General features: G+C 36.2%; 1 protein-coding gene across 1 annotated transcript in view; it reads right to left on the bottom strand.

Moving 5' to 3' along the window:
* LOC150102901 (E3 SUMO-protein ligase RanBP2-like) overlaps positions 1-27,306 on the bottom strand; it is a 673,019-nt gene that overhangs the window by 263,810 nt on the left and 381,903 nt on the right. Inside the window, exon 24 of the mRNA XM_090397978.1 lies at positions 4,106-4,520. Within this exon, the coding sequence (XP_090254104.1) occupies positions 4,106-4,520 (415 nt within the window). The remainder of the gene's footprint in view (positions 1-4,105; positions 4,521-27,306) is intronic.

Raw genomic sequence — 27,306 nt, 5'->3', positions numbered from 1 at the left:
TCAGTTTTTTCCCAAAGAATCCAATATATGGTAGGATGGCATGTTGAAAACCAGATTATTCAAGCTTTGAGATTTAATCTTGTTTACATGTTCGTCTTGATAAACAGCAGCAGCAGATCTACCAGTCTTACCAGAGTATGAAAGACCACAAACATGTGTAATTTGAGAGACAGTAGGATAGGCTAAAGGAGCAAGGTTGTACTTTGAAGAGCTTAGAAATAAGGTAAATTTATTAACTGGATTAAAGACCACTAAATAACTTAAACAATCTGGATTTTATGATACACATTTGCAATGAACGAATGACAACTTTTTGGGAGAGTGGCAGAGCAACTTCATAACTATTAATGATGATGTTCAGAAAATATTCAGTAAAGCTATTAGACAAGAGGATGGTTTGATAAACTGCATTTATTGTGTTAGCTATGGCACAGCAGAGCTGTATGACAGAGGAGTTTAAATGGTGCCAGATTTTTGACAAGGAAAGTGGTGAGAAAGGACACTGATATAAAGTTGGCCCGTCCCATAATTGCATAGCATTACAGTTTCCCATTTTACACCCGATTATACCACTGCATTATGGTAAGCTAAGGCAACAGATGTGAAGTCCTTAGACTCTATATACAAGTAGCCCAATGAAGGTACTTCACGTGCAAATGTTGTTTGCTTACACTTGGATAAAGGATTAAACCAAGAATATAATTTCTTGGTATCTTTAATTTACTGATTTAAAGTAGAGGGTAGGTTTTCTTTCTAAAGACAGAAAAATGAAGACTCATTGCCAAAGAATAATAAGAGCTATAAAAGAGAGAATACATTTGTCCTTTTCAATTTACAGTACATTTTATATCAGATGAACGGCACTGATCTTCATAAGAAAATCCTGAAGTTCAGAAAGGAAGGCTTGACATACTACAAAAATATTATCACATACCTATACTACAATGAGGATATGAATGGTATTGAGCAGTCTTTTCAAATCATTCCATAAAGTAATTCACCAGGATAAGAAAAAGAGCACTGCCTGTAACAGTACCTTCCATTTGTTGATAAAAAATTGCTCTAACATGTGAATAGGCAGTCATGGATTTTCTCTATTGCCAATTCCCAGGTTGTCACCAACCTTATTGCAAACCCTCACATCAAAGGTTAATATGCATGAATATCCAAATTACTCAAATCCACTGGTATCAGAATAACCATCTGCCCAAAAGTCCTTTGAAGACATGCTTAGCACAGGTCTTAAAAAGACATACTTTTGAGTAATGGTTACCATTTTCTCCTTTACCTGATTCCAGTGTGTATCAAATTATTTGTACCTGTGGTTCATCATACTTTGGCCACACCAGTAGATCTGTGGCTATTTCCCAAGGGCAAAGACCTGAAGTAAGTTAAATTTCATGAGCAAAAACAATCTGGTTTTGTTAAAATTTTCACCTATGCCAAACACAGGATTCTTTAAAAGAGGACTAAAGTCTTAAATAAAAGTTTCTCATGAGGCAGTTCATACACTATCTACCAATAATTGTCCGGACACTTTAGCAATTTATAACTGATACCAGCAGGCAAACCTTAATATCGGTTATGTCCACCTTTGACTTTGATCACCTCCTGCACTCTTTGAAGGAGGCTTTCCACCAATATGCGGCACACATCAGATGCCTGCTATCCCCCCCCCCCCCCCCCTGCAGATGTCTTCAAAATTATCAGTGACCACAAACTTAAATGTCAAAGATGACTAAGGGTGGAGACTTACTGCCTACTGACTTCCTACGGAAATAACAGTTCCACCTACTTCCTTTTAGAAGTAAAAGAGGCATTAGAGGATTTACTTATTCATATTTTATAATAATCTTATCAACAATAGTAATAACAGGGTGTGTGTTATTAAATGAAATGTTCATTAGATTAGAGGTGTTTGAATTTATTAAAAAATTTGTTGATAGTTTTTGTTGTGATGTATCTGAAAAAATTACCAACCATGAATAAAAGTAATTTCTTAGACTAACACTGGTTAGTAAAAAAAAAAGTATCATGAAGAGATTAACCATTTCCAATCCATAGGTAATCACATCTACCTACCTCCAATGTCACATTTATTGTTTGGAGACCTCACTGCAAAGGTTTTTTGGTTGTAACCCAAACAGCATACAGCAAAATAGCATAAATTAATGAAAAAAAAAAAAAAATTAACTTTCAAATTTTATGAAACAGAAAAATCATTCATCATCTTGTTACTATAATTCTATTTTGGTTATTTTGGGGAAAAATGTTGCCAATATGGATGTATTGGGAGAGAAAACATGACATGGTGCATCATGGTATTGGTTCAGCATTACTGAGAACATGTTGACAAGAATATGATGAAATAGTAATGCTGGCCTGGCTCGCCAAGTGCTCTCCATCCAAATGACTGCGGGTTCGAATCCCGGCATGGGCATGGATGTTTGTGGTTGTGTGAAAATACTAGTGATGGTGAACTGTAGATGGCGTTGGTGTAGTTGCAGTTGGTGGTTTAAGTGGCCGAGGCAGAGTTGTGGAGCAGGTGCCCTCCCTCGATGAGTCTTTGGACTCCCTGGAGGTGTCTAGATGTCGAGATGAAATATATAAACTCTGAATAAACATCATCATCACAATATTCCTGCTTTATAAAATGATAGTAAAACATAAAAAGCTTACATTATTACTATCATCACACACTTCTTCCAACCAATTAGTTTTATCTGTCAGAACTCTAATATTATCAGATATTAAGCCAGCCCCAAACAGTGAGTCAAGCAAAAATATATATAAAGAAAGTTTTTACCTTGGGTATATACTATGTTAAAGATATTGATATCTTTAACATAAAATATACCCATGGTAAAAAACTTTCTACATCTTATTTCTCATCCTGAGATTTTTATTTAATAAGGTCAAAGCACCTTGTGGCAACTTGTTTAGGGAAAATTGATAAGCTAGGATTACTTCAACCTTGGCATTTTTAAGTCAGGCTCCCACTGACGAGACCTCAATAAAGGTCAAACCGGTCTGGGTAGTGGCCCTTGCCTTTAATGCATAGCATGATATATCTCTGCAAGGGGATGTGCTTTGCATTAGGGGAAAATACTAAGGAAAGTAATCGGAACTTACTCCACCTTTACCACGAGTTGCCTCAGACTTGCACTACGTCCAGGTGCAAACTTGACTTACTTGTCTGTTTGCTTACTTGGGAAAAATAGGATTAAAACCTGGCTTATAAAATTAGTTGGTATCTTTAACACACATGTGTGTGTGTGTGTGTGTGTGTGTGTGTTAATAATATTCATTACAAAACTTCTTCTAGTGGATAAATACAATTTAGTCAGCTATATCTGAAATTTAACTGACAAAATTCTGAAGATGGCAAATTAATATGGAAAGAATACAGGATTAGCAAATCTGGTATGGCAGGAAGTTAAATGGAAGTTATATGCAAGACAGTATTCAAACCAAAAATTCTATGGAAGATAGTATCTCAGAAGATGGGTGGAAATAAAACACTTGATCAAAGACTCGAGACCACAGATATGAGAATTCCAAGAAAGATTAGGAGAGTTATGGCATTAATGGCAGTATAATATGTAAAACAAGGATATGAGGAAGGAACTTGACATTATTGGCATTCAGGAATGTGTAAGCAGAGCTTACCTCAGGTGATATGATGCCTTGAACAGAATGGGAGACAAAAGGGTAAGTAAAACAAGTGCTTTTTTCCCAGGATGGCAGGAAACAGCCCCAGAAAAAGACCAAGATCTAGCTGGATTGATACAGTAATAAGTGCCTTAGAAGACCAAAATGCAGGATCTGACAATGCTGGAGTCCTGACAGGTTAATTTGGAGGAAAAATGTTGATAGCAAGTAAGTAATGATGTAACATTTTAACATAGAAGTAATATCATAATATCCTCTATAACCATTCCAGAGGGTACAAATTAGGAATCTGATTCTGACAAGCCATACATAGTCACAATATAGCATTCCAGTCATCTGATTTAGGGGCTTTAATGAATTCTGATCAATGAATAACGTATAAACTTGCCATAAATAATTGAAAAATACAACAACAACAACAAAAAAAACTCACTCTGTGCTTCCAAAGTACTTGGATGAGTAATATTTGTTTCAGAAGTATTATCATCATTATATACAGATGAAGGAGCAGGTGAAGTATTTTCAGAAGACAGTGTTAATACACAAAGTTCAGGACTGGTTTTATTAGAGGAAGATGACAATGCATTTGAAGACTCCAATATAACATTAGGTGGTGATGATTTTACTACAGAGGAATTATATCCACATTCAGTTAATACTGCCTGAACATCATCTATGGCCTTTTTGAATTCTGATGCAGCTTCTATAGTTTTAAATCTTGCTGCTAAATTCTCAAGCTGGGGTTGGTTTTCTGTAAAGTTAGTACATGACCACATCCAAGACTTTTCTCCTTTTGGCAAAAATTTGATACTCTGTGTTAAGTAATGATTTAAGCAAACTTTCAGTACCTGAAAAGGGAAAAATATGATATATATATATATATATATATATATATACTCACACACACATATGCACATTAAGTAAGCAGAAACTTTATCAAAGATTATACTTCATCTTAAAAAAAAGTTATGAACTTCAAAATGGCAAAACATACATATAAATAAAATAGAAAATGCAAATATAAACTACATAAATTTAAAAAAAAGAAAAAAAAAAAAAAAAAAAAAAAAAAAAAAAAAAAGACCTTAAAACTTCACACAAAGGCAACCTACCACCTACTTACCTATCCTCTTCATTGCACCACAGATATTAGGCCAAGATCCTTGTTCTCCAGTTACCCTTGTCCTTTTCAACTAATTCTGCTTCTCTCCAGCATCTTTACAATTCAGTGGTAATATTATTATTTTATATATTTCTTTTCTTTTTTTGCTATGTTTGTTCCTGTAACTGATGATTTGTTATAAATTATGGCCCAATTATTTTTAAAACACTGGTTTTTCATAGATTAAGGAACAAAGAAAACAAATTAAGGAGCAAACACAATCATTTAAAAAATGTATGATGAATTATTATACAACTTGGTCATCATCATCATCATGCCTGTCAAGGATTTAGGACTAGAGTGGCATGTTCCAGCCTTAGAAGTCATCATTGAATCTCTTAAGAGGACGTCCTGGTTTTCTTTTCCCTAATGGTTTGTAATTTATGGCTTATTTTGGCAATCTTTCTGTTTTCATTCTTTCAACATGTTCCAATATGTTTATACTTTTAATTTTTTCTATTACTGATTCCTGGTTTAATTCTTTCATAATTTCTTCATTTTTTCATGATCAAATAGAGTATACTTTGCAGTTTTTCTCATAAACTTCATTTCAGCTGCTATTAATCTTTGTCTTTTTGTTTTATTGTCCAGATTTCACTTCCATGCAATAGGACTGGCAGGGCTAATGTATTGAATACTTTTAGTCTGGTTTGTTTTTGTACTAGGTTAGGTTTAAATATACAGTTAATTACACCTGTTATTTTTAAATATTTTGCAATTTTTAGGTTTATATCTTTTTCATATGTAATCATACATCCTAGGTAGTTAAATGAATTCACCTGTCCTAAAATCTTGTTATCTATTACTATTTTAGTTCTTATTAGATCTTGTCCTTTAAAGGCCATTGTTTTTGATTTTTCTGTTGATATTATAATTCGATAACCTTTGGTTATTTCATTAAACTTTAAAATAACTTTCTGCAAGTTATCTTCAGAATTTGTAATTATTAGGTCATTGGCAAAAAGGAGAATGTTTAAGTTCACAGCAGGAAAAAGTTTAATACTTTGATGGAAATTTTTATTCCATTTTATTATGATTTCATTTAGATAAATATTAAAGAGTTGGTGAAAGGGGATATCCCTGTCAAGACTCTTTGGTTTGATATGAGATACGAAAGAAGCATCCACAAAATCCATACATCAATAGTTCAATTCAGTACCAAATGGGTTATTGAATGAAACATGAGGTAAAAATGAGATTGTCAAAGTGCCTCCATAAGGAATGTGGTCACCCTGAGCAGTAAATAACTAGGGCATTGCCATGTCTACATATGACATTCCCGGCATGTTGACAGGATTATGGTCAGAAAACATGGCTCCTCCAGTCTACAGATACGACAGCATCTTCTTGAAGATACTGGTCCATGAGGTTCACTTGATGAGACAGAGCTTTGTTTTTGAGTTTAATGGCAAAAGGACATTTATCATCATGCTATGTCAGAACACATGCAATGAAGTGGCATGTATAGGTATAAATCAATAATCATAAATGGAACATTTCTTAAAATTATGCCAGGTAAAAAATAAGTAAAACAGCATAAAAAGTATTAAAACTCATGAAACATACATAACACACTTTTAAAAGCACATTTATAATAAGCTAAACTATTAAGTACGTAGTTTATATGAGAGGTAAAGATAAATACTCTGTAAAAATTTAAAACGAGGGTGATGAGTCTAATAAAATTTGCTCAAGTGTAATAAGATTCAGGAAGATTATAAAAATGGCTAAAATAATGACTGTGCTCATTGGTGAAAAAAGAGAAGCTGCTTACTAACCAAATTTCATCTTATATAAAAGGATTTCATGCATTTCAAATCTTTAATTGAAAATTTAGTTTTAAACAATGATATCATGGTGAGCTTTGATGTCACCTCCTTATTTACAAATATCTCCTTTACTGATACTTTAAATTTACTGAAAAATGCACCCCCTTCCCCTATTTTAATGATCTCTTTAATTTTGCGATCAATACTGGTTACTTCTTTTTTGCAACTACACCTTATTTAAACAGACAGAAGGCAAAACATGCTCTTGATATTGCCATTCTCAAACCTTCTGTTTGGCCAAATGGCTCAGACACATTAGACTATTTACTCCTCCAAGTAAACTGCCAGCACCCAAAAATCTAGTTCACTATAGAAAAAGAAAATAACAATAGCCTGCCTTTTTTTTTTTTTTTTAGGGACTTCACTCAGCTTCTCAACACCCTCTCTTTCTCAGTTTGCAGAAGGTTTTCTGCAAACTGAGATGAAAAGAAAGGGAGATGATGAGAAAGTTTATGTATCTACCTACACAGGTAAGTAGATACATAAACTTTCTCATCATCTCCCTTCTCAACAATATGGTGTCATCAAAACCCTTGTCAACAGTCTCCAACTTCTGTTCAACCAAGGTTGAACAGAGGTTGGAGTTCAGCTGTTCACTTACAGCTGAACTTGCCTTCATGTGTCAAATCTTCCTCTTCAATGATTCCAATGACAAAAATTGTAATCCCTCTCAACATGGAATATGGTAATTCTATTCCCTACACACACACACACACACACACACACACACACACACACACACACACACACACACACACACACACACACACACACACAGCACTTCAGAAAAAAATAGCCAGAATTTAAAGAAATATAATCTCTGTACTGTTTTCAAGCTGGCCTCCTTTTCCACACTCCTAAGAGTTAATTATATATTGGGTTTTATCCTTTATCCAAGTGTAAGCAAACAAAATTTGTGCCTGAACTACTTTCAGGACTGGGGTACTTGTGGTAAAGATGATATAAGTTCTCATCACTTGCCTTAGTATCTCCCATAATGCAAAGCACATCTCCTTGCAAAGATGTATAATGCTATGAATTAAAGGAAGGGCCACTACCCAGACCGGTTTCGACTTTATTGAGGTCTCATCAGTGGGAACCAAATCCAGAGGTGGTGATACTAAGGTGGAAGTAATGGAGAAATCATATTTACCTATTCGAGTTGTCAAAGTGTGTCACACCCTATTATTAAAATTCTCTGGATTAGAGATAAGTTTATGGAAAATTTTTCACTTGGCTACGCTACTAATTATATATCAGGTTTTATCATTTATCCGCTTACACTGTGGATAAAACCTTTATCCACAGTGTAAGTGGATAAAGGTAGAGCCAAGTGAAAAAGCTTCCATAAATTTCTAAGTCTCAGGGATCTTCAATGCATGGCCCACGGAGCTCAATGCCATGGCCCACTTGCCATTTTGAAAAAATAACTACTTAACATTAAATTGCAATTAAATAAAAAAATTATTTCAATGAAGCCCGCGGGCCATAAGCTATACTGTGGTATTCAGAATAATAAGATGTTTTCCAGATTCACAAGAAACGCTGCATTTGATACTTTACATAAAATCCTATAAAAATAAATATTAAATAGACATGCTTCTTCAGCCATCTACCAGCCCAAGCAGTACTTAAGTACTAGTACTAACATTGCAGGTAGATGACTGAAGTAGTAGTTCGTTCGATTGCCTGTCTAGTGCCTTCCAGATATATATCTTGAAGGGTCTCGATCCTTTGTTATTTTATTTTCACTAGAGGCCTAGCCAGTAGAATAACCATTGATCAAATCATAGTCTCTTCAGCATACTATGTGAAATGTAATTTAGCTTGTCTCTAATATATATATATATATATATATATATATATATATATATATATATATACAGGGTGTTCGGGATAAATTTGACAGTTTCGTAAGGAAAAAGAAAATCTTCTTTGTATCTATTAAATTTAATGAATTGACAAAAAAACATTACAGGCAGAGTTAATTACAATACTATCAACAAGATTTACTCAAAATAACCACCATTAGCATCGATCACAGCTTCAATTCTGCTTCGGAACCTCGAACAAGCTGATGCTACAGTCTCCCTGGGAAGGGCCGCAAAAACTGTTTTAATTTTATCCATTAACTGGGCTTTTGTATTACTGGAAGTGCGATTGGTGTCTTTTTCAACTGCGCCCCATACAAAATAATCCATGGGGTTAAGGTCTGGGGAGTTTGGAGGCCAAACATTTGGACTGGTGAAGTCGTAGAAATTTTCAGACAACCATTTTTGACTTTTCCCAGAGGTGTGGCAAGGGGCCGAATCCTGCTGCCATACATACGGCCTACCATTGGCTACCCTTGTTATCCAGGGCTTGACTACAGTTAGCAACTCCACAAACAAAGCCCGAATTCCAATGCCAGGGTTCTTCAACACCTGTTCCTGCAGATTTGCGAGGAATTCTGCTGTACGAACGCAATCAGATCGTCTGCTAGGGATCTTTCTTCTTGCTACATCCTCGTAGTCACCATTGCAAGTCTCTAGTTCATGCCTGATTGTTTTTACTGTATTCAGGGAGCATTGGGCAGCAGTCGTAATATCCTTATTTTGATGGCGGGCACGAATCATCATGATACAAGTTATTCTCTTCCATGATTCAGGTGGGTTCCAGCTATCCATCCTTTCTGACATCTTGTATATGAATGAAGAAGGGTCCAAACTTTTAAATGAAGAGAAGTGTGTGTTAATACATGTAACTTACGGAAAAATATAATTAATTATAAATATGTCAAATTTATCCCGAACACCCTGTATATATATATATATATATATATATATATATATATATTTATCCCGAATATATATTATCCCGATTATATATATTTATCCCGAACACCCTGTATATATATATATATATATATATACAGGGTGTTCGGGATAAATTTGACATATTTATAATTAATTATATTTTTACGTAAGTTACATGTATTAACACACACTTCTCTTCATTTAAAAGTTTGGACCCTTCTTCATTCATATACAAGATGTCAGAAAGGATGGATAGCTGGAACCCACCTGAATCATGGAAGAGAATAACTTGTATCATGATGATTCGTGCCCGCCATCAAAATAAGGATATTACGACTGCTGCCCAATGCTCCCTGAATACAGTAAAAACAATCAGGCATGAACTAGAGACTTGCAATGGTGACTACGAGGATGTAGCAAGAAGAAAGATCCCTAGCAGACGATCTGATTGCGTTCGTACAGCAGAATTCCTCGCAAATCTGCAGGAACAGGTGTTGAAGAACCCTGGCATTGGAATTCGGGCTTTGTTCGTGGAGTTGCTAACTGTAGTCAAGCCCTGGATAACAAGGGTAGCCAATGGTAGGCCGTATGTATGGCAGCAGGATTCGGCCCCTTGCCACACCTCTGGGAAAAGTCAAAAATGGTTGTCTGAAAATTTCTACGACTTCACCAGTCCAAATGTTTGGCCTCCAAACTCCCCAGACCTTAACCCCATGGATTATTTTGTATGGGGCGCAGTTGAAAAAGACACCAATCGCACTTCCAGTAATACAAAAGCCCAGTTAATGGATAAAATTAAAACAGTTTTTGCGGCCCTTCCCAGGGAGACTGTAGCATCAGCTTGTTCGAGGTTCCGAAGCAGAATTGAAGCTGTGATCGATGCTAATGGTGGTTATTTTGAGTAAATCTTGTTGATAGTATAGTAATTAACTCTGCCTGTAATGTTTTTTTGTCAATTCATTAAATTTAATAGATACAAAGAAGATTTTCTTTTTCCTTACGAAACTGTCAAATTTATCCCGAACACCCTGTATATGTGTGTGTGTGTGTGTGTGTGTGTGTATACCCCAGATGATGACCTTAATATGAAGTTCGAAAGGTTGGGAAATTAAAATAGTTATTTATAACATGGTTGTAGAGTCCATAATTTGTGTAAAAAGAGTGTGTAGAATGTTCATTGCTTTATGCTCCTTGTCTCATAAATGACATACATGAGGGAGTAAACTGAATTTGTTGTCAAATATGAGTCCTTAGAACTCTGTGACAAAAGTGCACACAAACTGTCTTCTGCTGTGAAAATCTGAACACATATTTGCAAGTGCCCATTTTGAGAGGTGGTCAATGACTTTCTGCAGTTGCCTTTGTCTTTTTATGACCCTCATATTACATGAATGAAAGAAGATAAAGTCATCCAAATATAGGATGTGCCTAATTGTTGGAAGAAGTTATTCAATTATGTTGCTGATCTTGACTGCAAAAAGTGCAATACTTAAAACTGAGCTTCATAGGATCTCTCCTCTTGGTTATACGGTTGGAAGAGAGCAGTTCCCACTCAGACTAGGATGATTCAGCTAGATAAGTATTTGATAAAAAAGAGAGTTCCTTTGACACTAAAATCACACAGGTCTTTTAGTATTCCAACCCCAAGTAATGTCAGTTTTGTTGGATAAGGTTTCTCCATATTCAACAAAACCGATACTAGAGGCTCATGTTTTAGAAAGGAATCTCCAATGGATGCCTCCAGCTGGACTAGATGATCAGCAGTAGAATAATATTTTCAAAAGTCAGTTGTGCTCTGGGGAAAAAAAGGTTGTTTCTCTCTGGAAAACATAAGTGGTAACCATTTTTTCCAGAATCTTCCACAAGCAGTTAGCGATAGCAATTGTGGACAATTTTCTAGTCATGAAGGTTGTATATTGGATCCAGAATTCTTTTTGACTCTGATTCGGTTATATCTCTTGCTCGAGCACGTTTGAAGATAATGACGTTTGATGTTACACAATATTTTCGAAAAATTCCTCAAGCTATCTTTCTGGGCTTTATTGACTGCTGCTGTAATACACTGTTACATGATTCACTGCATCGCTGAAAGAGAAAACTCACCACTGCAAAATCAAATTCTGTTAATGATGAGAAGATGAGCCAGTAGACTTGCTCAATTTTCCATTGTGTATCAGCAATGTTGTGCATGGTTACCCATGAAGGAAGATGGACATATGGGGAAAGTGATTACTCCCAAATAAATTCTCATCAGTTTCCCACTTGAAGAATGCAAAAAGGGAGGGTTAGCAGATAGTCAAGTCTATGAAAGTGAATATCCAGGTAGGCATATGGAAGAGGATGTTACTTCCTATATTTAGGAAGGTTCCATTAAAATTCATTGAAAATTGTTCATAGAATGAAAGTTTACCGAATGGCAATTTATCAAATAATTAGCCGAATGACAGTTCATCACAAATGCAACTGATTAAAAAAAAAAACAATTCACAAATAAATGTTTGATAAATTCTTTCATAATTCACTAAAAGATCAATTTTTTGAAAACTACTGTTTTAAAATGTTTGGTAAGAATACCGAACGCAACCCAAGATATAGACAACATTAGGTGGTCAATGAGGCGTTATAATGATTTTGTTATTTTTTACAACATTATTCTATAAGCATATCTGCTGTCTTATTGTATTGACAAAAAAGTTCATTCTACCTAACTTTTTCACAACAACAACAATGATCTGACTGAAATCAAAACTTAATATAGATCTTAAACTATTGATTTTCACTAAATTTCATCTAGCTGGACCAGAATTATTAATATCATATCGAAACTTCTTTACCAAAATTTTCTAATAAATGATCCTGTTGGAACTAAAACTGAACCACACAGAGTTCTTGTGTGTTTAACAAATAATGTTTCCACGTACTCCACTAAGTCATAGAGTTACTGCAATATAAAATGTCGGCATTTGTCCCAAATATAGCTTAAGTGAAAACTGGAACAGTTTGACAAATTTTTGTAAAAGGTTCAAATACTAAATCGAAGTAAACTTTATCCCATATAAACAACATTTCTGCAGATAGCAATACTACTATTACTAATAATAATAATGGGGGGTCCTCCATAGTTCAGTCGATATAAACAAAGCCCTTTAGATGAAAAGACCTGAGTTCAAATCCTGTACAAGATGCGAAGAACTTTTATCAGTCCTCTTCAACTAAAGGCGAGTTATATGGTCTCATGGCGATGGCAGGGTTTTCACTCTAGGAAACTCAGGTGTTTCATCCCACAAACTGATCTCCACAAACACACATCTATGGATATAAAACAATGGGAAACCATCTTGTTTTCTAATTATTCCCTAGTAAAATAGCATTGGTACCCAACCAACCATTTGTTTGAGGAGAGAGGAAAATAAGGGGAAATAATAATTAAGATTTTTTTTACATAATCTTTTCCTGATTGTGTAAAACACACAAAATGCATATACTGACAAAGAAATATCTCTAAAAAAGTCACACATCTCTACATAACATATATAAAAGGAATATCATGCTAAGCTTCAATTACAAGTTAATCCATTAAAAAACTGCAGTTCTTTACGATAAATACACTTCACGTCTTATAATTCAATTTTTGATTAACTGTTCATGCAATGATTTGTAGTTTCAGCGAATTGTGATTTTGCAATGAATTTTTTGTTTTCAACCAATTCCTTTTTGATAAACTGTTTTTAATTAATTGCCGTTGGATGAATTGCTTTTTTGAGGAACTGCCTTTTGATGAATTGCTTTTTTGATTAACTGTTGTTCGATGAACTGTTTTTCAATATTTATTTTTTGATATATTGCCTTTCAATAAATTGTTGTTTGATACATTGTCTTTTGATGAATTTTCTGGAAACCATTTAGGAAGGAGAGATTGTTGTCAAGCATAGGTGCAACAACTCTTCCTCTGATGTTTGTTCGAGTACTACATGACAGAGTGTTGTGTCTATTTAAATTTCCCATTAAAACTGCATCACATATTGTCAACACATCAAGTTATACTGCCAAGGACAAACAGTACACTCTTCAAATAAAAAGAGAATTTACATAATTGAAGAATAACAGACCATCAGACCCTTTATATTCATGACCTTCACTCTTGAAGAAAACAACATTGCTTTAATGGATATGAAACTAGGCAAGGCTCCAGGATTCGATGGAATTCATCGTGATTTCCCGTTGAAGTCAAGCCAGAAAATTCGACAGTGGACATCCTCCAGACTGCTAGACTTCCAAAAGAGTTTAAGAGGACAAAAATTATCCCCATCTTAAAACCAGGGAAAACCAACAACAAACCAGAAAATTACTGATCAATCGCCCTGCTTAGCACCTTTTATAAGCTCCCAAAAAGGCTCATCCTCAATAGAATTGCCCCTAAGATAATAGAACAAGTCACAGTGGAACAGGCCGGATTCAGACTTAAACGAAGCTGCTATGATCACGTTCTGTCACTCACCACACATATAGAGGCAGGCTACCAACAATGCTTGAAAACAGCTGTAGCTTTTGTAGAGCTTACCATAGCTTATGATGCAGTCTGGAGGCAAGGCTCAATCTGTAAGTTACTCCATGCCGTCCCATGCAGAACAATAGCTAAACTAATTGAAAACATGCTAAGCAACCACCTGTTCCAAGTGTTTATGGATGAGAACAAAAGTAAACAAAGAACACTGGATAATGGATTACCACAAAGGTAAGTACTGGCTCCCCTCCTTTTTAACTTATGCATTGCAGATTTGCCTACTACAGCCTGATGACATTGCTCTAGCCACCAATCACACTAACTTTACTACAATGGAAAATATACTAACAAATGACATCACAGTCCTAGATACATACTTCTGCAAATGGAGGTTATGTCCATATCCTAGCAAAACAGAAGATTCGTGCTTCCACCTGAACAATAACCTGGATAACAAAGAACTGATGGTCTACTTCAACTACAAACTGCTATGCTACAACAGATTCCAGAAATATCTAGGTGTCACTTTGGATAGAACTGTATCTTTTAAACCACATCTCATTAACACAGCATCCAAGCTAAAAATACAAAACAATATACTGCAAACGCTCTGCAGAACAACTTGGGGTGCCTCAGTAGCAATGCTTCACTGCATTGCTCTTGGTCTGGTTTACTCTGCAGCTGAATACTGCTCACCTGTATGGCTGAACAGTGCCCAGGTGTACTTGTTGATGCTCAGCTTAACACTACTATGTGCCTTATTTCTGGAACTGTGAAATCAATCCTATCCTACTGGCTCCCAGTGCTAAGTAAAATCCCACCTCCATAGATCTTTATTCTTCTACATGAATACAGCAAAATCATGAAAATCCAAGATCTCCCAATCCACGAAGACATTCTGCCCCTAGAAATACATAGGCTAAAGTCAAGGCACCCTCCAATCCTAACAGTGAAAAATCTTGTAGAGACAAATTTTAACATGAAGTTAAAAGTGGAAAGCATCTTGGCATAATACTTCAATAGGGGAATTCCATGAATTAGTGGACCCAACCCAGATTGGCTATGGGTTTTGACCTACCCCAGAAAACTTGTTCTACTCTTAACAGAATCTGCACCAATCATGGCAGATGTGCAGACCACCTTTACAAATGGGGCATGATTGCCTCACCTAGGTGCGACTGTGGATCACGCCACCAGACAATTAGTCATATCACAGCAGAATTTGCCCAACATGCATACAATGGAAACTGGCTGGACTTCATCCATGCTACACCAAGTATAGTTGATTGGATAATTAACCAAGACAACATACAGTTGTAGAGACTATTCTTGAGTGTCTCTTTTATGATGTTTTCTATCCTATTTAAGTATTTTGTCTATTTTACACTAAATGTTTATATATATTAAAGATTATTGTAATTTAGCTTTTCATGTGTGAGCCATACACTAAATAAATAAATTCCATTAAAAGCAGGGCAGATGGTAACTGCAATATCACATAACATGAAAGTTGTCTTGAGAGACATCTGCAAGGAGGAATGTAGATGCAGCATTCTGTAATACTAAATCTTCTCCTGCACACAGAAGCATACTAGTTTATACTCATACAAGAGGGCCATGATGTCATCTATGTTCTGAGGGGTTCCACGACAATTCCATTGCAGAATAGTTAAGAGTGCATAGAGAATTAGCACTCATCTTAATTGGTCCAATGTAATTAATTGTAGGAAAACTTTGGATACTTTAATTTATCAATTAATATAATTTAAAATATGGAAAGCATAAAAGGTCAAATGAACAATAGCTATGCTTAATGTGTGTCATTATGTGAAAAGCACAAAGGGTTTATGCTTTGTGGTGAGATTAGATTATGACTGGCAAATACTAGAGTGAGAAACGGATAACACTGGCCAACAAAAAAAAATTTTTTTTTTCTGCTGATTATGATCTGACACTTGCTTTTTACTAATTTGGGTGCGCTGATTTCAAATATCAAACCCATTTTTCTCTATCATGTCAGGTTTTTTCTCTATGGCATTTTCTTTTTGCTAATTTGTAAGTTTTTGATAGTTTTAAGGAGGCAGTACTATTTAGAGGATCAAAAAAATCGATTTTTTAATATTATTTTCTGAAAGTATGTACTTTTAAAAATCTGTTCCTAACGTTTTATCAAGAAATTCAAAAAATTCCCAAAGATATAGCCTATTATTCAAAGCGATGCACAGATCAGAATCGGAGCGCTCACCGCTCCTGCTTGTTAGTAAACGAATAAAATGCATAAGAACCTGCAATGGCACATACTGGCGCTTTGAATGCGAGAGAGGCCGATAACCGACCTAATACATTTAGGTGATGAAAAGTAGGCGATGACAACTGCCTAAAACAAATGAATGCTATATGCGTCATAGCGGACAATGAACGATCGAAATCAGTCAATCGTAAATCGATCGTGAAAGTATGATGAGCACTTATAACATTTCAATAAAGTCTCTGGTTTTTTTTGTCTTGTTAATTGCATGTTAGTCGGCAGTGAAGAAAATACATCATGTCTACTACTCGAAATTGTGTCAATAGTGTAGATTCCTTCTGCTACATTTGTGGCAGCTTTACTGTTCCCAGTCAAAGGACAAATATCACTGATTTCGTTAAGAAAGTGTACTTTGCATACTTTGACGTAAAAATTGCAGATCAGGACAAGTCATGGGCTCCAAATAAAGTGTGTAAGTCATGTGTAGAAAATTTACGACAGTGGAGCAAGGGAAAATGACAAAAATTAGCTTTTGGCATTCCAATGATTTGGCGTGAACCGAAAAATCACGTAGATGAGCTATTTATTGTTTAGTTCAGACTTCTGGTTATAATAAGAAGAATAAGAAAAAAAAACTGTGTATCCAAATCTCGACTCAGCAATTCGGCCAGTTGCTCATTCCAATGAAATAGCCAAGCCGAATTTATAAAGGACTTCCTTTACTTGAGAACAAGCATGATCGGGATATGGCAGATGTTCTTGAGGAGCAAGACCCGGATGTTGATTTAGACAATGGAAATTTAATTTCTAGTTCTGAACCGCAACGTTTTACTCAAGCGGAATTGAATGACTTAGTAAGAGATTTGGGCCTATCAAAGGAATCATCGGAATTGTTAGCTTCCAGATTAAATGAAAAAAACTTACTGGAGCAAGATACGAAGATAACTTTTTATCGTATCAGGGAAAGTGATCTTGTACAATATTTTAAACACGAGTGTGGGTTTGTTTACTGTAACAATGTGTCAGGTTTACTAACTGAAATGAGTGTTGCACAATATCATCCAAATGAGTGGCGTTTATTTATCGACAGTTCAAGCAGAAGTCTCAAGTGTGTCTTACTACACAATGGGAATGTATATGGCTCAATTCCTATTGGCTATTCAGTCCACTTAAAGGAAAAATATGAGGACATTAAAAAGGTTCTGAAGTTATTAAAATATACAGACCATAACTGGATCATCGGTGTGGATCTTAAAATGGTGAACTTTTTACTTGGCTTTCAAAGAGGATATACAAAGTTTCCGTGTTTTCTATGCTTCTGGGATAGTCGAGCTAGAAACCAACACTGGAGTCAGAAATATTGGCCTCTTAGAATATCCTTAAATGTTGGAGAACAGTATGTTATAAATCAACCTTTAATTGACAGAGAAAAAATCATTTTTCCACCTCTACACATTAAACTAGGTCTTATGAAGCAGTATGTTAAAGCTTTAGATTTACAAGGTGACTGTTTCCAATACATATGTGAAAAATTTCCACGACTTAGTTATGAAAAAATTAAAGCCGGTGTATTTGATGGATCGCAAATTAGAACTTTAATGAGAGACCCAAATTTCATCAACTATATGAACGAAATTGAGAAAGAGGCCTGGACTTCATTTACGATGGTTGCGAATAATTTTCTTGGAAACAAATAAGCGTGCAATTACAAAGATCTAGTGGAAACAATGCTTGAAAATTTCCAGCGCCTAGGTTGCAACATGAGCATAAAGCTTCATTTCCTATAGTCATCTTGATAGATTTCCCGAGAATTTAGGTGCCGTAAGCAATGAACAAGGCAAAAGATTTCATCAAGACTTAAAAACTATGGAAGATCGGTACCAAGGAGGATGGGATTCTCACATGATGGCTGACTACTGTTGGAGTATTCAAAGGGATTGCCAAAACAGAACACACAGCAGAAATTGCTACAAATAAAAATTTATTCCCCGAAACTCATGTGTAAGTAAAATTGTTATTTTTTTATAAATATTCTTGTAATTTTTAATGAATATTGTTAAGTAGTTATGTATCTAATTATCGGCCTCTCTCGCATTGAAAGCACCAGTACATGCCGCTGCAGGTTCTTATGCATTTATTCGTTTACTAACAAGCGTGAGCGGTGAGCGCTCCGATTCTGATCTGCACACCACTTTGAATAATAGGCTATATCTTCAGGAATTTTTTGAATTTCTTAATAAAAAGTTAGGAACAGATTTTTAAAAGATTTTTTACTTTCAGAAAATAATAAAAAATCGATTTTTTTGATCCTCTAAATAGCACTGCCTCCTTAAAACTATCAAAAACTTACAAATTAGCAAAAAGAAAATGCCATAGAGGAAAAGCCTGACGTGATAGAGAAAAATGGGTTTGATATTTGAAATCAGCACACCCAAATTAGTAAAAAACAAGTCTCATAAAAAAGTCAGCAAAAATTGTGTTGGACTGTGTAATTTGAATATTGATACAATTTTTAAATACAGACATATAATATGCACAGAAATCAGAAAAAGTAATCACTTGGGAAATTATTATTTTTCTGGATTGAACCAAAGAAAGGCTGAAATAACTTGTTTTACTTACTTATTATATACAAGTTCCAACCTCATTTGAATATAATGATACAACCCGTAAAAGCTCTGGCAGAAAATGGGACATCCAGTACATCGTCGACACTGTTTCCCATTGTAAATATGAGCAAAAAATTTATAAATTTATAGATATTCTGAATATATATTAAAAACTTGTCCATATCAGTGTCCTGAACACGTCAGTTCACACTTCACACGTGTAAAACAGATGAAACTCAGAAAATAAAAACAGCAACTCATGACCAATGACAACATTCAATTGGATTGCTTCACACAATAACCAATCAGAGCCACTAACGACTTCTATCGTCTCAGCACACACCTTATCAAGCCTTCTGGGCCGTTTAAAACCACTGTAATGCTAAGAATTGGACAAGTTGCACCATCTGCACATCTTTTTAAAGGGCTCAAAGGTGTTTGTATTTGTGACCGCACACCCAGGCTATTAACATGAATGCAATGTGATGTTTACACGTTGAAACGAATCCTCTGCATGAAGCATTAATATATTGTGTTTAATTTTAGGAATCACGTGAAACATTGAAACAATCAGAAAAGTCTTTAACAGGAATAAATGCAAAAATATAATATCGGTGGTATTGCTATTCCATGGATGTGCACCACACCCAAAATATTCACCCCTGATTTTTTCTTTTTAGAGAATTGATGATGACCAGTATCCATCATTTCCTCTTCATCAGGAATAATATCCAAGACACCATCATGTTGTACTTATTCTTCTAGCACATTAGGTACATGAATTATTTTATCTTTTTTCAGCGGTAACATTTGGATCCATGCAATCTGGAGATGTTCCATACATTAGAGTTTTGAAGCGTGTCTTTGACTCTCTGAGGTACACATTCTTTTATCTTTTATTATTAATGGATTTTTTCCATGCAGCAGTCCCATCACTGGCATGCCTTCAGGAGTGAGTCCATATAGATTGATCTCTTTCACTAGCTCAAAAGAGATGAAAACATCATTCAGGAATGTTGTAATTGTGAGAAGGGAAAATCAACATATTGGTGTTTATCCCTATTGAAACTTTTTTTTTTTATTTTTATTTTAAAGCTGCCTTCTTGGCATAAGAGGGTTCCAACCACATGTTGCTGCCCCTTTTGTGATATATTGTGTCTCCGCATCTTGATAAGTGATGCATAGCCCATTTTTATTGTTTGGATCTCCATCTCATCCCTCAGCATACTGAGAAGTAAGCTTCACAATTCAGACATTTTGGTATTTTGCTCTTACAATCTTTGATTTTGTGGTCTGTACAAAGCCACAACAGGTAGTTTGAGAATGCTCACTAGCTGAAAGATCCTGAGTAAGCCAGGACCGCCCATCTTGCCATAACTACCAGGATTCCCCTTTCTGGATATCCATGGGTCACCCACATTACAAGGTAGCAAGACATTAGATCCCAGTGGTGGTGGTTAGGAAGACAGGGCAGTAAAAATGACTCAGGGGAAATAGAGCAAAGAATATGGGAAGAAAAGCACAGAAGTAGAATAACAGCAAAAGGAGCTAGTGCTGCCACTGGGAGGTCCCCCTCACCCACAAACAAGTGTCTAACATGGAGAGGTTTAACAGGAGGTATGACAGGTATTGTGTACATAAATGTTAGTCTGGGTCTCCTGCAGTAAGTTCTGATTACATACAGATACCCATATAAGAGTAATAATTGTAATAACAGCACTGCTCGATATCACTTGTTCATTGCTTCATGTCATTGATAATATGATTCACTTTTCACGCAGTTCATTCAAACTAAACTCAGGTAAAATATTTTTGAATTATACATGATGAATTTCTTCCAATACTGATAATTGCTTTTACTTGTTTGCTTATTTTGTTATATTTTCTGAATTGAATGATTAACTCATTTGTTGCTTAAGGGTAGGTATAACTGATAAAAGATATCAGTTGTTGTTATATTTCTAGTATTGATCTGGTTGGATATGCAAATGATGTAGTATTTTTTGCAGGAAATAATTAAGTTCGGTTTGGAGTGTTCAATGGTGTAATGGCATTGGAAAGGTTAGAGCAGTACGTAAGCTAAAAAGTAATAACCAGTTAAAGAAACAAATAATGACACATGCATGAGAAAAGAATTATTACATTGTTAAACAATTACTAACTTGCATGAAGAAAAGAGGCACAGCAACATGCAAGTATGTCAAAGGGTGATGTATTTAGTTGCATTCGTATTTAATCTGATATCCAGTGCTTGTAGCGATGCTTTTATTCACAAACCAAAGGGATGTGTGGCAGCCTGATGAGTATTATACAAATTCTCCCAATGTGGGCAAAAAGTAATTGTTCATGTAGAATAGGCTGATAGGGATACTGGATTTATCACATATAACAGGAATATTGATGCTGAAATGACAAAGGTGGTTTAATGCTTCAACATAAAAACTAGGAATCAACGAAGTTTGAAATACTCTAGTCACATTCTAATTGCATGATGGCAGGTAGGATACAACCAATGTAGCATACTGCCTTTTTTATATCTGATCCACACGAAAGGCCAGAAGACCTATAGCACATTAGTGCTCTGTAGGCAAGAGGAAAAGAAAAAAATAATGAACCTGTTCACATTTTGCTTGAAGAGATGAAGATTGTATTCTTTGGGGAAGGCAGAGTGGGGGACTCTTCCAAAGAACAGAAGTAGATGGAATGAAATAGGAGGCAGTGAAGTTGATTCAGTGAGTTTCAAGATGGACTGTAAAAATTATATTGGTTAGAAATGGCTCTTGTTCTAAAGATTTTGGAGGAAAGTGGAGAAATATTAGTTACTTTCGTGGACACAGCATTGTCCATGAAAGTAACTGTAGTAGAGGCTCAAGACAAAAACTAAACATCTGTGAGAGAAGGATTGAAGTGGATACAGGAATGGAAGTCTATGTAAGCAGCTCATTTATATACAAGACGAAGAGAACAAGTAAAAGAACAGAACCCTGGAATACTCCTACACTGGGGAAATCTGAGGAAAGGAAACCATCCACCATGACACATAGTGAGCTGCTAGTGAGAAAGTTGGCAATCCAGTTGCAGGGTGTGGAAGGCAGACCATAAGATGGCAGTATGCTAAGTAGGTTCCTGTGCCAAACCCAATCAAATGCCTTTGAAATGTCGAGAACAACCACATGACTTTCTTGAAATCTTTCCATGGCCTGAGTGCAGAGGTGGGTAGTGAAAGCAAGAACAGTTGTAGATCATCAGTGGCGGAAACTGTACTGCTGGTCACTAATTAGTTGGCAGGTCTCCACCTGGTTCAAGAGTTGATGACCTCCACAATTTTGGAGAAAACAGAAGTGATGGCAAATGGACAGTAGTTCACTGGTAGACTTTTATCGCCTTTCTTTGAGATAGGTTGGATGTGGGTTGTTTCCATGCTGTAGGGTAGATGCCAGTTCAATAAGACCGACTGAAGGCAACACAGAATAGGCATTAGTTCTGGGACACAATTTTTTAACATAACAGGTGGGATACAGTCAGTACCAGATGCCTTGTTTGTGTTCAGATTATTAAGGATTCTTCAGATTTCTTTCTGGCAGGAAACTATGGGTGACATGGAGAGAACCATTCTTGGTGGAGTGGAGGAAACTCTACCCAGGTCATCAATGCAGGAATTGAAAAAGAAGAATAATGCTAAGCCAGCCTTGTCTTCAGATGAGATTAACTACAGTACCATCTGGATGTGAGAGTAGTGATAACCTGGGTGGAAAAAAATTGCACCCAATGGCCTTGACAAGGGACCAAAAGTAGCCACTGCCATTTTGGAAGGAGACAAGTTTGCAGAATTTTGCCCTTTCAAAGTGGGAGCTGCAGTGTAGGCAGAGTGAACAGCTAGAATTTTTTGAGCCATTCGTGATATGCAGAGGATTTTTTCTTTTACTGCATTGCCACACTTTTTTTGAGAACTAAAGCTTGGATGGTTGCTGAGAATTCAGAGTGGAATAAGGGATGAAAGCACTTTATTCCTGTGAGGATGATTTCTGTATTCAGTCTGAGCAGATGTTTAGATCAGAAGAACTGAGGCAGTAGTTAGACCACAGGAAGGAGGAACAGAAGTTACAGAGGTCCTCCCATTTGGTGTCCTTGTAATGCGAAAGGACACGAGACTATAAACTGGTAGGTGAAGGTGGTTCTTTGGCAAAGCAGACTTTTATGAGGTGTGGTCCGAGTTTCCAAGAGGATGACCAACAACCACAGTATACCTGGAAGGGGGGGGGGGGCTTGTTATTAGGAAGAGGGCAGGTGTGTTAACAAATTGGAGGGTGTTGTCAGATATTCTGGTAAGAAGATTGATCTGGGATAGGTCACAGTTAATTGTAAACATCATTAGCAGTGACTTATCATGGCATCCCTGCCTGCTTGATCAGTGAAACTAAAGAAGGCAAGCTGACATGAGCATGATTTGTGGACAGTTAAGTCCCCAAGAAGGAGGAACTCACAATTGGGGTATTTTGATTGTAGAAAGTTGATCTTGCATGTGAAAACAGAAGGTTGATTTAGTAGGAACATTTTGAGCCAAATGAGATCAAACAGTGGAGATTTGAGGTTTTACAATCTGTGGTATGTCAGTTTTGATGAGTGCAGAAGTGTTGCCCTTGTGGCAGAAAGAACTGTGTAATGTGTAGTTTGGCAGTTAAGGTGAACAATAATTGTTGAGATTGCCAATTGGGAGTTCTTGTCAGAACGGTAATTCTGGTTTAGTGGCAGTGCACATCATTTATATTGCAGTTCATGCTACAGATATTAATGAAATGGAGAAGAAACGTTTTTGTAAGAATTAATGTTGGCGAGTTGCTTTGTGGGTTTTTTTTTTTTTTTTTTTTTGTTGTTGTTGTTGTTGGATTTTTGATGTTTATTGTTTTTTGAACGGATATTTTTTATGATTTGTTAAACTTTTTTTTCTCTGGGATAATTTTTGTGATCTGCAGTAAAATCACATTGCTTTGGATTGCAATCCATTGCATGTGGCGATGAACAGATAAAAAGGAAGGGGGTATGCAGTGAAAGGTGACAGATTCCATCTTGACCTTCCATCTTTGACAAGGTTTGGGATTAGGACTGATATTTGTCTTTGCAGTGTATGAAATCAGGCTTATTTTGCAGAGGAGTAATTATTTTCATGACTATTACTACTGCACTGAACACAGATGTAGAATCACCACAGATACTCTAGGTATGACAGATAAATGACATTTAAAGCATTTTTGGGATTTAGGATGGAAATCCTCAGTGGGTAGTTGACACAACCTGCTTTTACAGAAGGCAGAGATTTAAGTAGATCGCTGGTAATTATAGTATTCATAGTCAAAATCATATTAAAATTCCTATATATGAAAAGTACATTAGAACTGTCATTCTACAGTCCAAGTTCTGAACATACTGTTTCATCTGGAATATTAGAATTCATTATGCTATGAATTCCAGAATAATACAATGTTTTAAAAATGGCAGAATACCATTTGTAATCATAAATTGCATTCCCCACATTGAAGTTGCTTTCAGTGTTGCTGACATGCTCTACAACAGCGCTTCCCAAACTGTGGGCTGCGGCCCCTTGGAGGCAGTAGATTTTGTTGAGGGGGGGGGGGGGGGGCGTGAAATAATGAAAACAAATTTAAAATGTTTTAAGACTAAGTAGATTTTTTATTATTTTAAAAGAAACGTATTTAACTTTTATTATTTCTTTTTTGTTATTTTTTATATTTTATATTTAATATATTTTATATTTTTATATTTTAACTCAGTATCTCCCATAATGCAAAAAACATCTCCTTGCGGATATGTATAATGTTATACATTAAGGGAAGGGCCACTACCCAGACTAGTTTCAACATTTATTGAAGTCTCTTCAGTGGGAGCCAGGCCCAAGTGGAGATACCAGGCAGAAGCATTAGCAAGGTCCTCTCTACCTATAGGAGTTGCCAAACAGTGTGCCACCTTTTTATTAAATTACTCTGGATTTAGAGTAAGATGTTGAAAGTTTATTTTTCACTTGGTTAGACTATAATAAATTTAGTTTAATCCTTTATCCAAGCGTGAATGCATAATATTATACATATCTGCAAGGAGATGTGTTTTGCATTATGGGAGATACTGAGATAGGAGTGATGCTAGCTTGCTCCACCTTTGCAACCAGTTGCCCGGTGTTGTACCACCTTACCCCAGTCCTGAAGATACTTTCAGGCGCAAACTTTGTTTGCTCACACTTGGATAAAGGATTAAACTAAATTTCTTATAGTCTAACCAAGTGAAAAATAAACTTTCAACAACTTTCTCATTTAGCTATTAATAGAATATTAGAGTGGCTGTGAAGCTTAACCAAGCCCTCATTTAGTAGTGACAAGAAGGATTCACATATTTATTCACATATATATACTTTGTTGGAATTAAAATACCTGTAGATTTTTTTTTATGCTGACTACATTAAATACACATCAATGGAAAAGCAGCATCATTTTTGGTGTACTGCTGATAAACATATCATATCGTCCATTAAGCTTGCTCTTTATGATACTTAACTGTTGTGATGTCATTCGCAATCACAAATCATGGAGAATACAGTGATTCTACTGGGATATGAATCAAACAGCTGATGGACAGAAGAAAAATAATAGCTAGAGAGAGAGAGAGATAATGAAAGTAAAGGAACAGATATAGAAGAAGAAAAGGTGCAGTAGACTGCAAAGGAATGTAAAGGAACAGATATAGAAGAAGCATATTTATTTTCATTTTGTTTTATTATTATTGAAGTTAGGGCCTCCCTCATCGAGGGAGGCCCTAACGTCATGTCAAGAACAACTATTCGACATTCACACAGTATCTATCATACCTTGCCTTGAACTCATTCACAGTCATAGCATCCAGAACAGACTCTGGCAGCTTATTCACACTCATTCACCATTCTTCAAGTAAAAAACCTAGCTCTAACACCCTTGCTAACCACACTCTTGCCCAGCTTCCATGTATGGCCCCTAGTCCTCCCACCACCAGTCCTATTCTCAAAAATATCTTCTGAATTAATCTTATAGAAACCCTTCAGTAATGTGAATGTCTCAATCATATCACCCCTTTTACGCCTATCAACCAATTTTTGCAACCAACAAATCTTCAACCTGTTCTCATAAGGTTCATTCCATAGACCTGCTATCATCTTGGTCACTCGTCTCTGGATCCTCTCCACCTCCTCCCCATCAAGAAGAAACCCTGGTGCCCATATGTGGGCACAGTAGTCTAGATGGGATCTAATCAAGGCTCAATACAGAGGAACAATAAGTTGTTTGTCTCTGCTTGTTAAAGTATTTTTCGGGTACCATGTGATTTGATGAGCTGATTTAGCAACTTCTGCGATGTTCCCGCTAAACTTCAACTCCATATCCACCAACACTCCCAAATCCCTGGCCTCATCAATCTCCTGGAGTACGGTTCCACCAACGTGATATACTGCTGCTAATCTTTCACTCCAAAATGCATAACCTTACGCTTTGCCACATTAAATTGACATCCATTTTCCCTAGCCCAGTCCTCCAAACTATCCAAATTGTCCTGCAAAATTGTGACATCCTGTGCACTCGCTATTGCTCTACCCAACTTTGCATCATCAGCAAACAAGTGAACAGTTCCTCTCAGATCCTCTCCTATATCGTTAATGAACAAATTGAAAAGTAGTGGTCCAAGAACAGAACCCTGCAGCACACCACTAGTCACAAGCCGTCTTTTGGACTCTACTCCTGAATAAACCACTCTCTGATATCTCTCTCCATCAACCACCCTCCTATCCATCTCACCAACCCTATATCCATCCCCATATGCTGCAGTTTACAGATTAGAATTCCGAGTGGTATCCTGTCAAAGGCCTTAGCAAGGTCCAGTCGAATCATTGTAAACCCATTACCCTTATCCAGTTCAGCCGTCACTGTGTTATAATACGCGAGTAAGTTACTGAGGCATGATCTACCCTTCACAAAACCATGTTGTCCCCCATACAGTATCCCATTTTCATCTATCAAATCCTGTATTTTTCTCTTGACTAATTTCTCCAAGACCTTGACTACGATTCCTGATAAGTTAATCGGTCGGTAATTTACAACGGCAGTCTTGGAACTTCCTTTATGCAGTGGAACTATTTTCCCCTCTTTCCACCCCCTCAGGACTAACCCAGACCCGAGACTCAAATTAAACAAAATGGTCAAGGGCACTGACAATTCTTTAGCCGCTTCAAAAAAGACACGAGTTCGTATACCATCCAATCCCACAGATGTTTTAACATTGAGGTTTTGTAATAGACTACTCACCTCCACTTCATTCACCACAATTCCCGTATAATCTATTGGTTCATTCATTCCTGCAATGTCACCACCTGGATGATATATTCTTGCAAAGTGCTTGCTCAGTAATTCAACTATATCAACTGATTCGGTTACCTCCCTACAATCGGCATTCTTT

Source organism: Typopeltis vanoorti, chromosome 9 (genome assembly GCF_054136105.1).
Source record: "Typopeltis vanoorti isolate ZY-2024b chromosome 9, IOZ_Tvanoo_1.0, whole genome shotgun sequence".
In the NCBI taxonomy this organism is placed as follows: Eukaryota; Metazoa; Arthropoda; class Arachnida; order Uropygi; family Thelyphonidae; genus Typopeltis; species Typopeltis vanoorti.
Note: the sequence above shows the minus strand (reverse complement) of the source record. Positions and strands in the feature narration are given on the sequence as shown.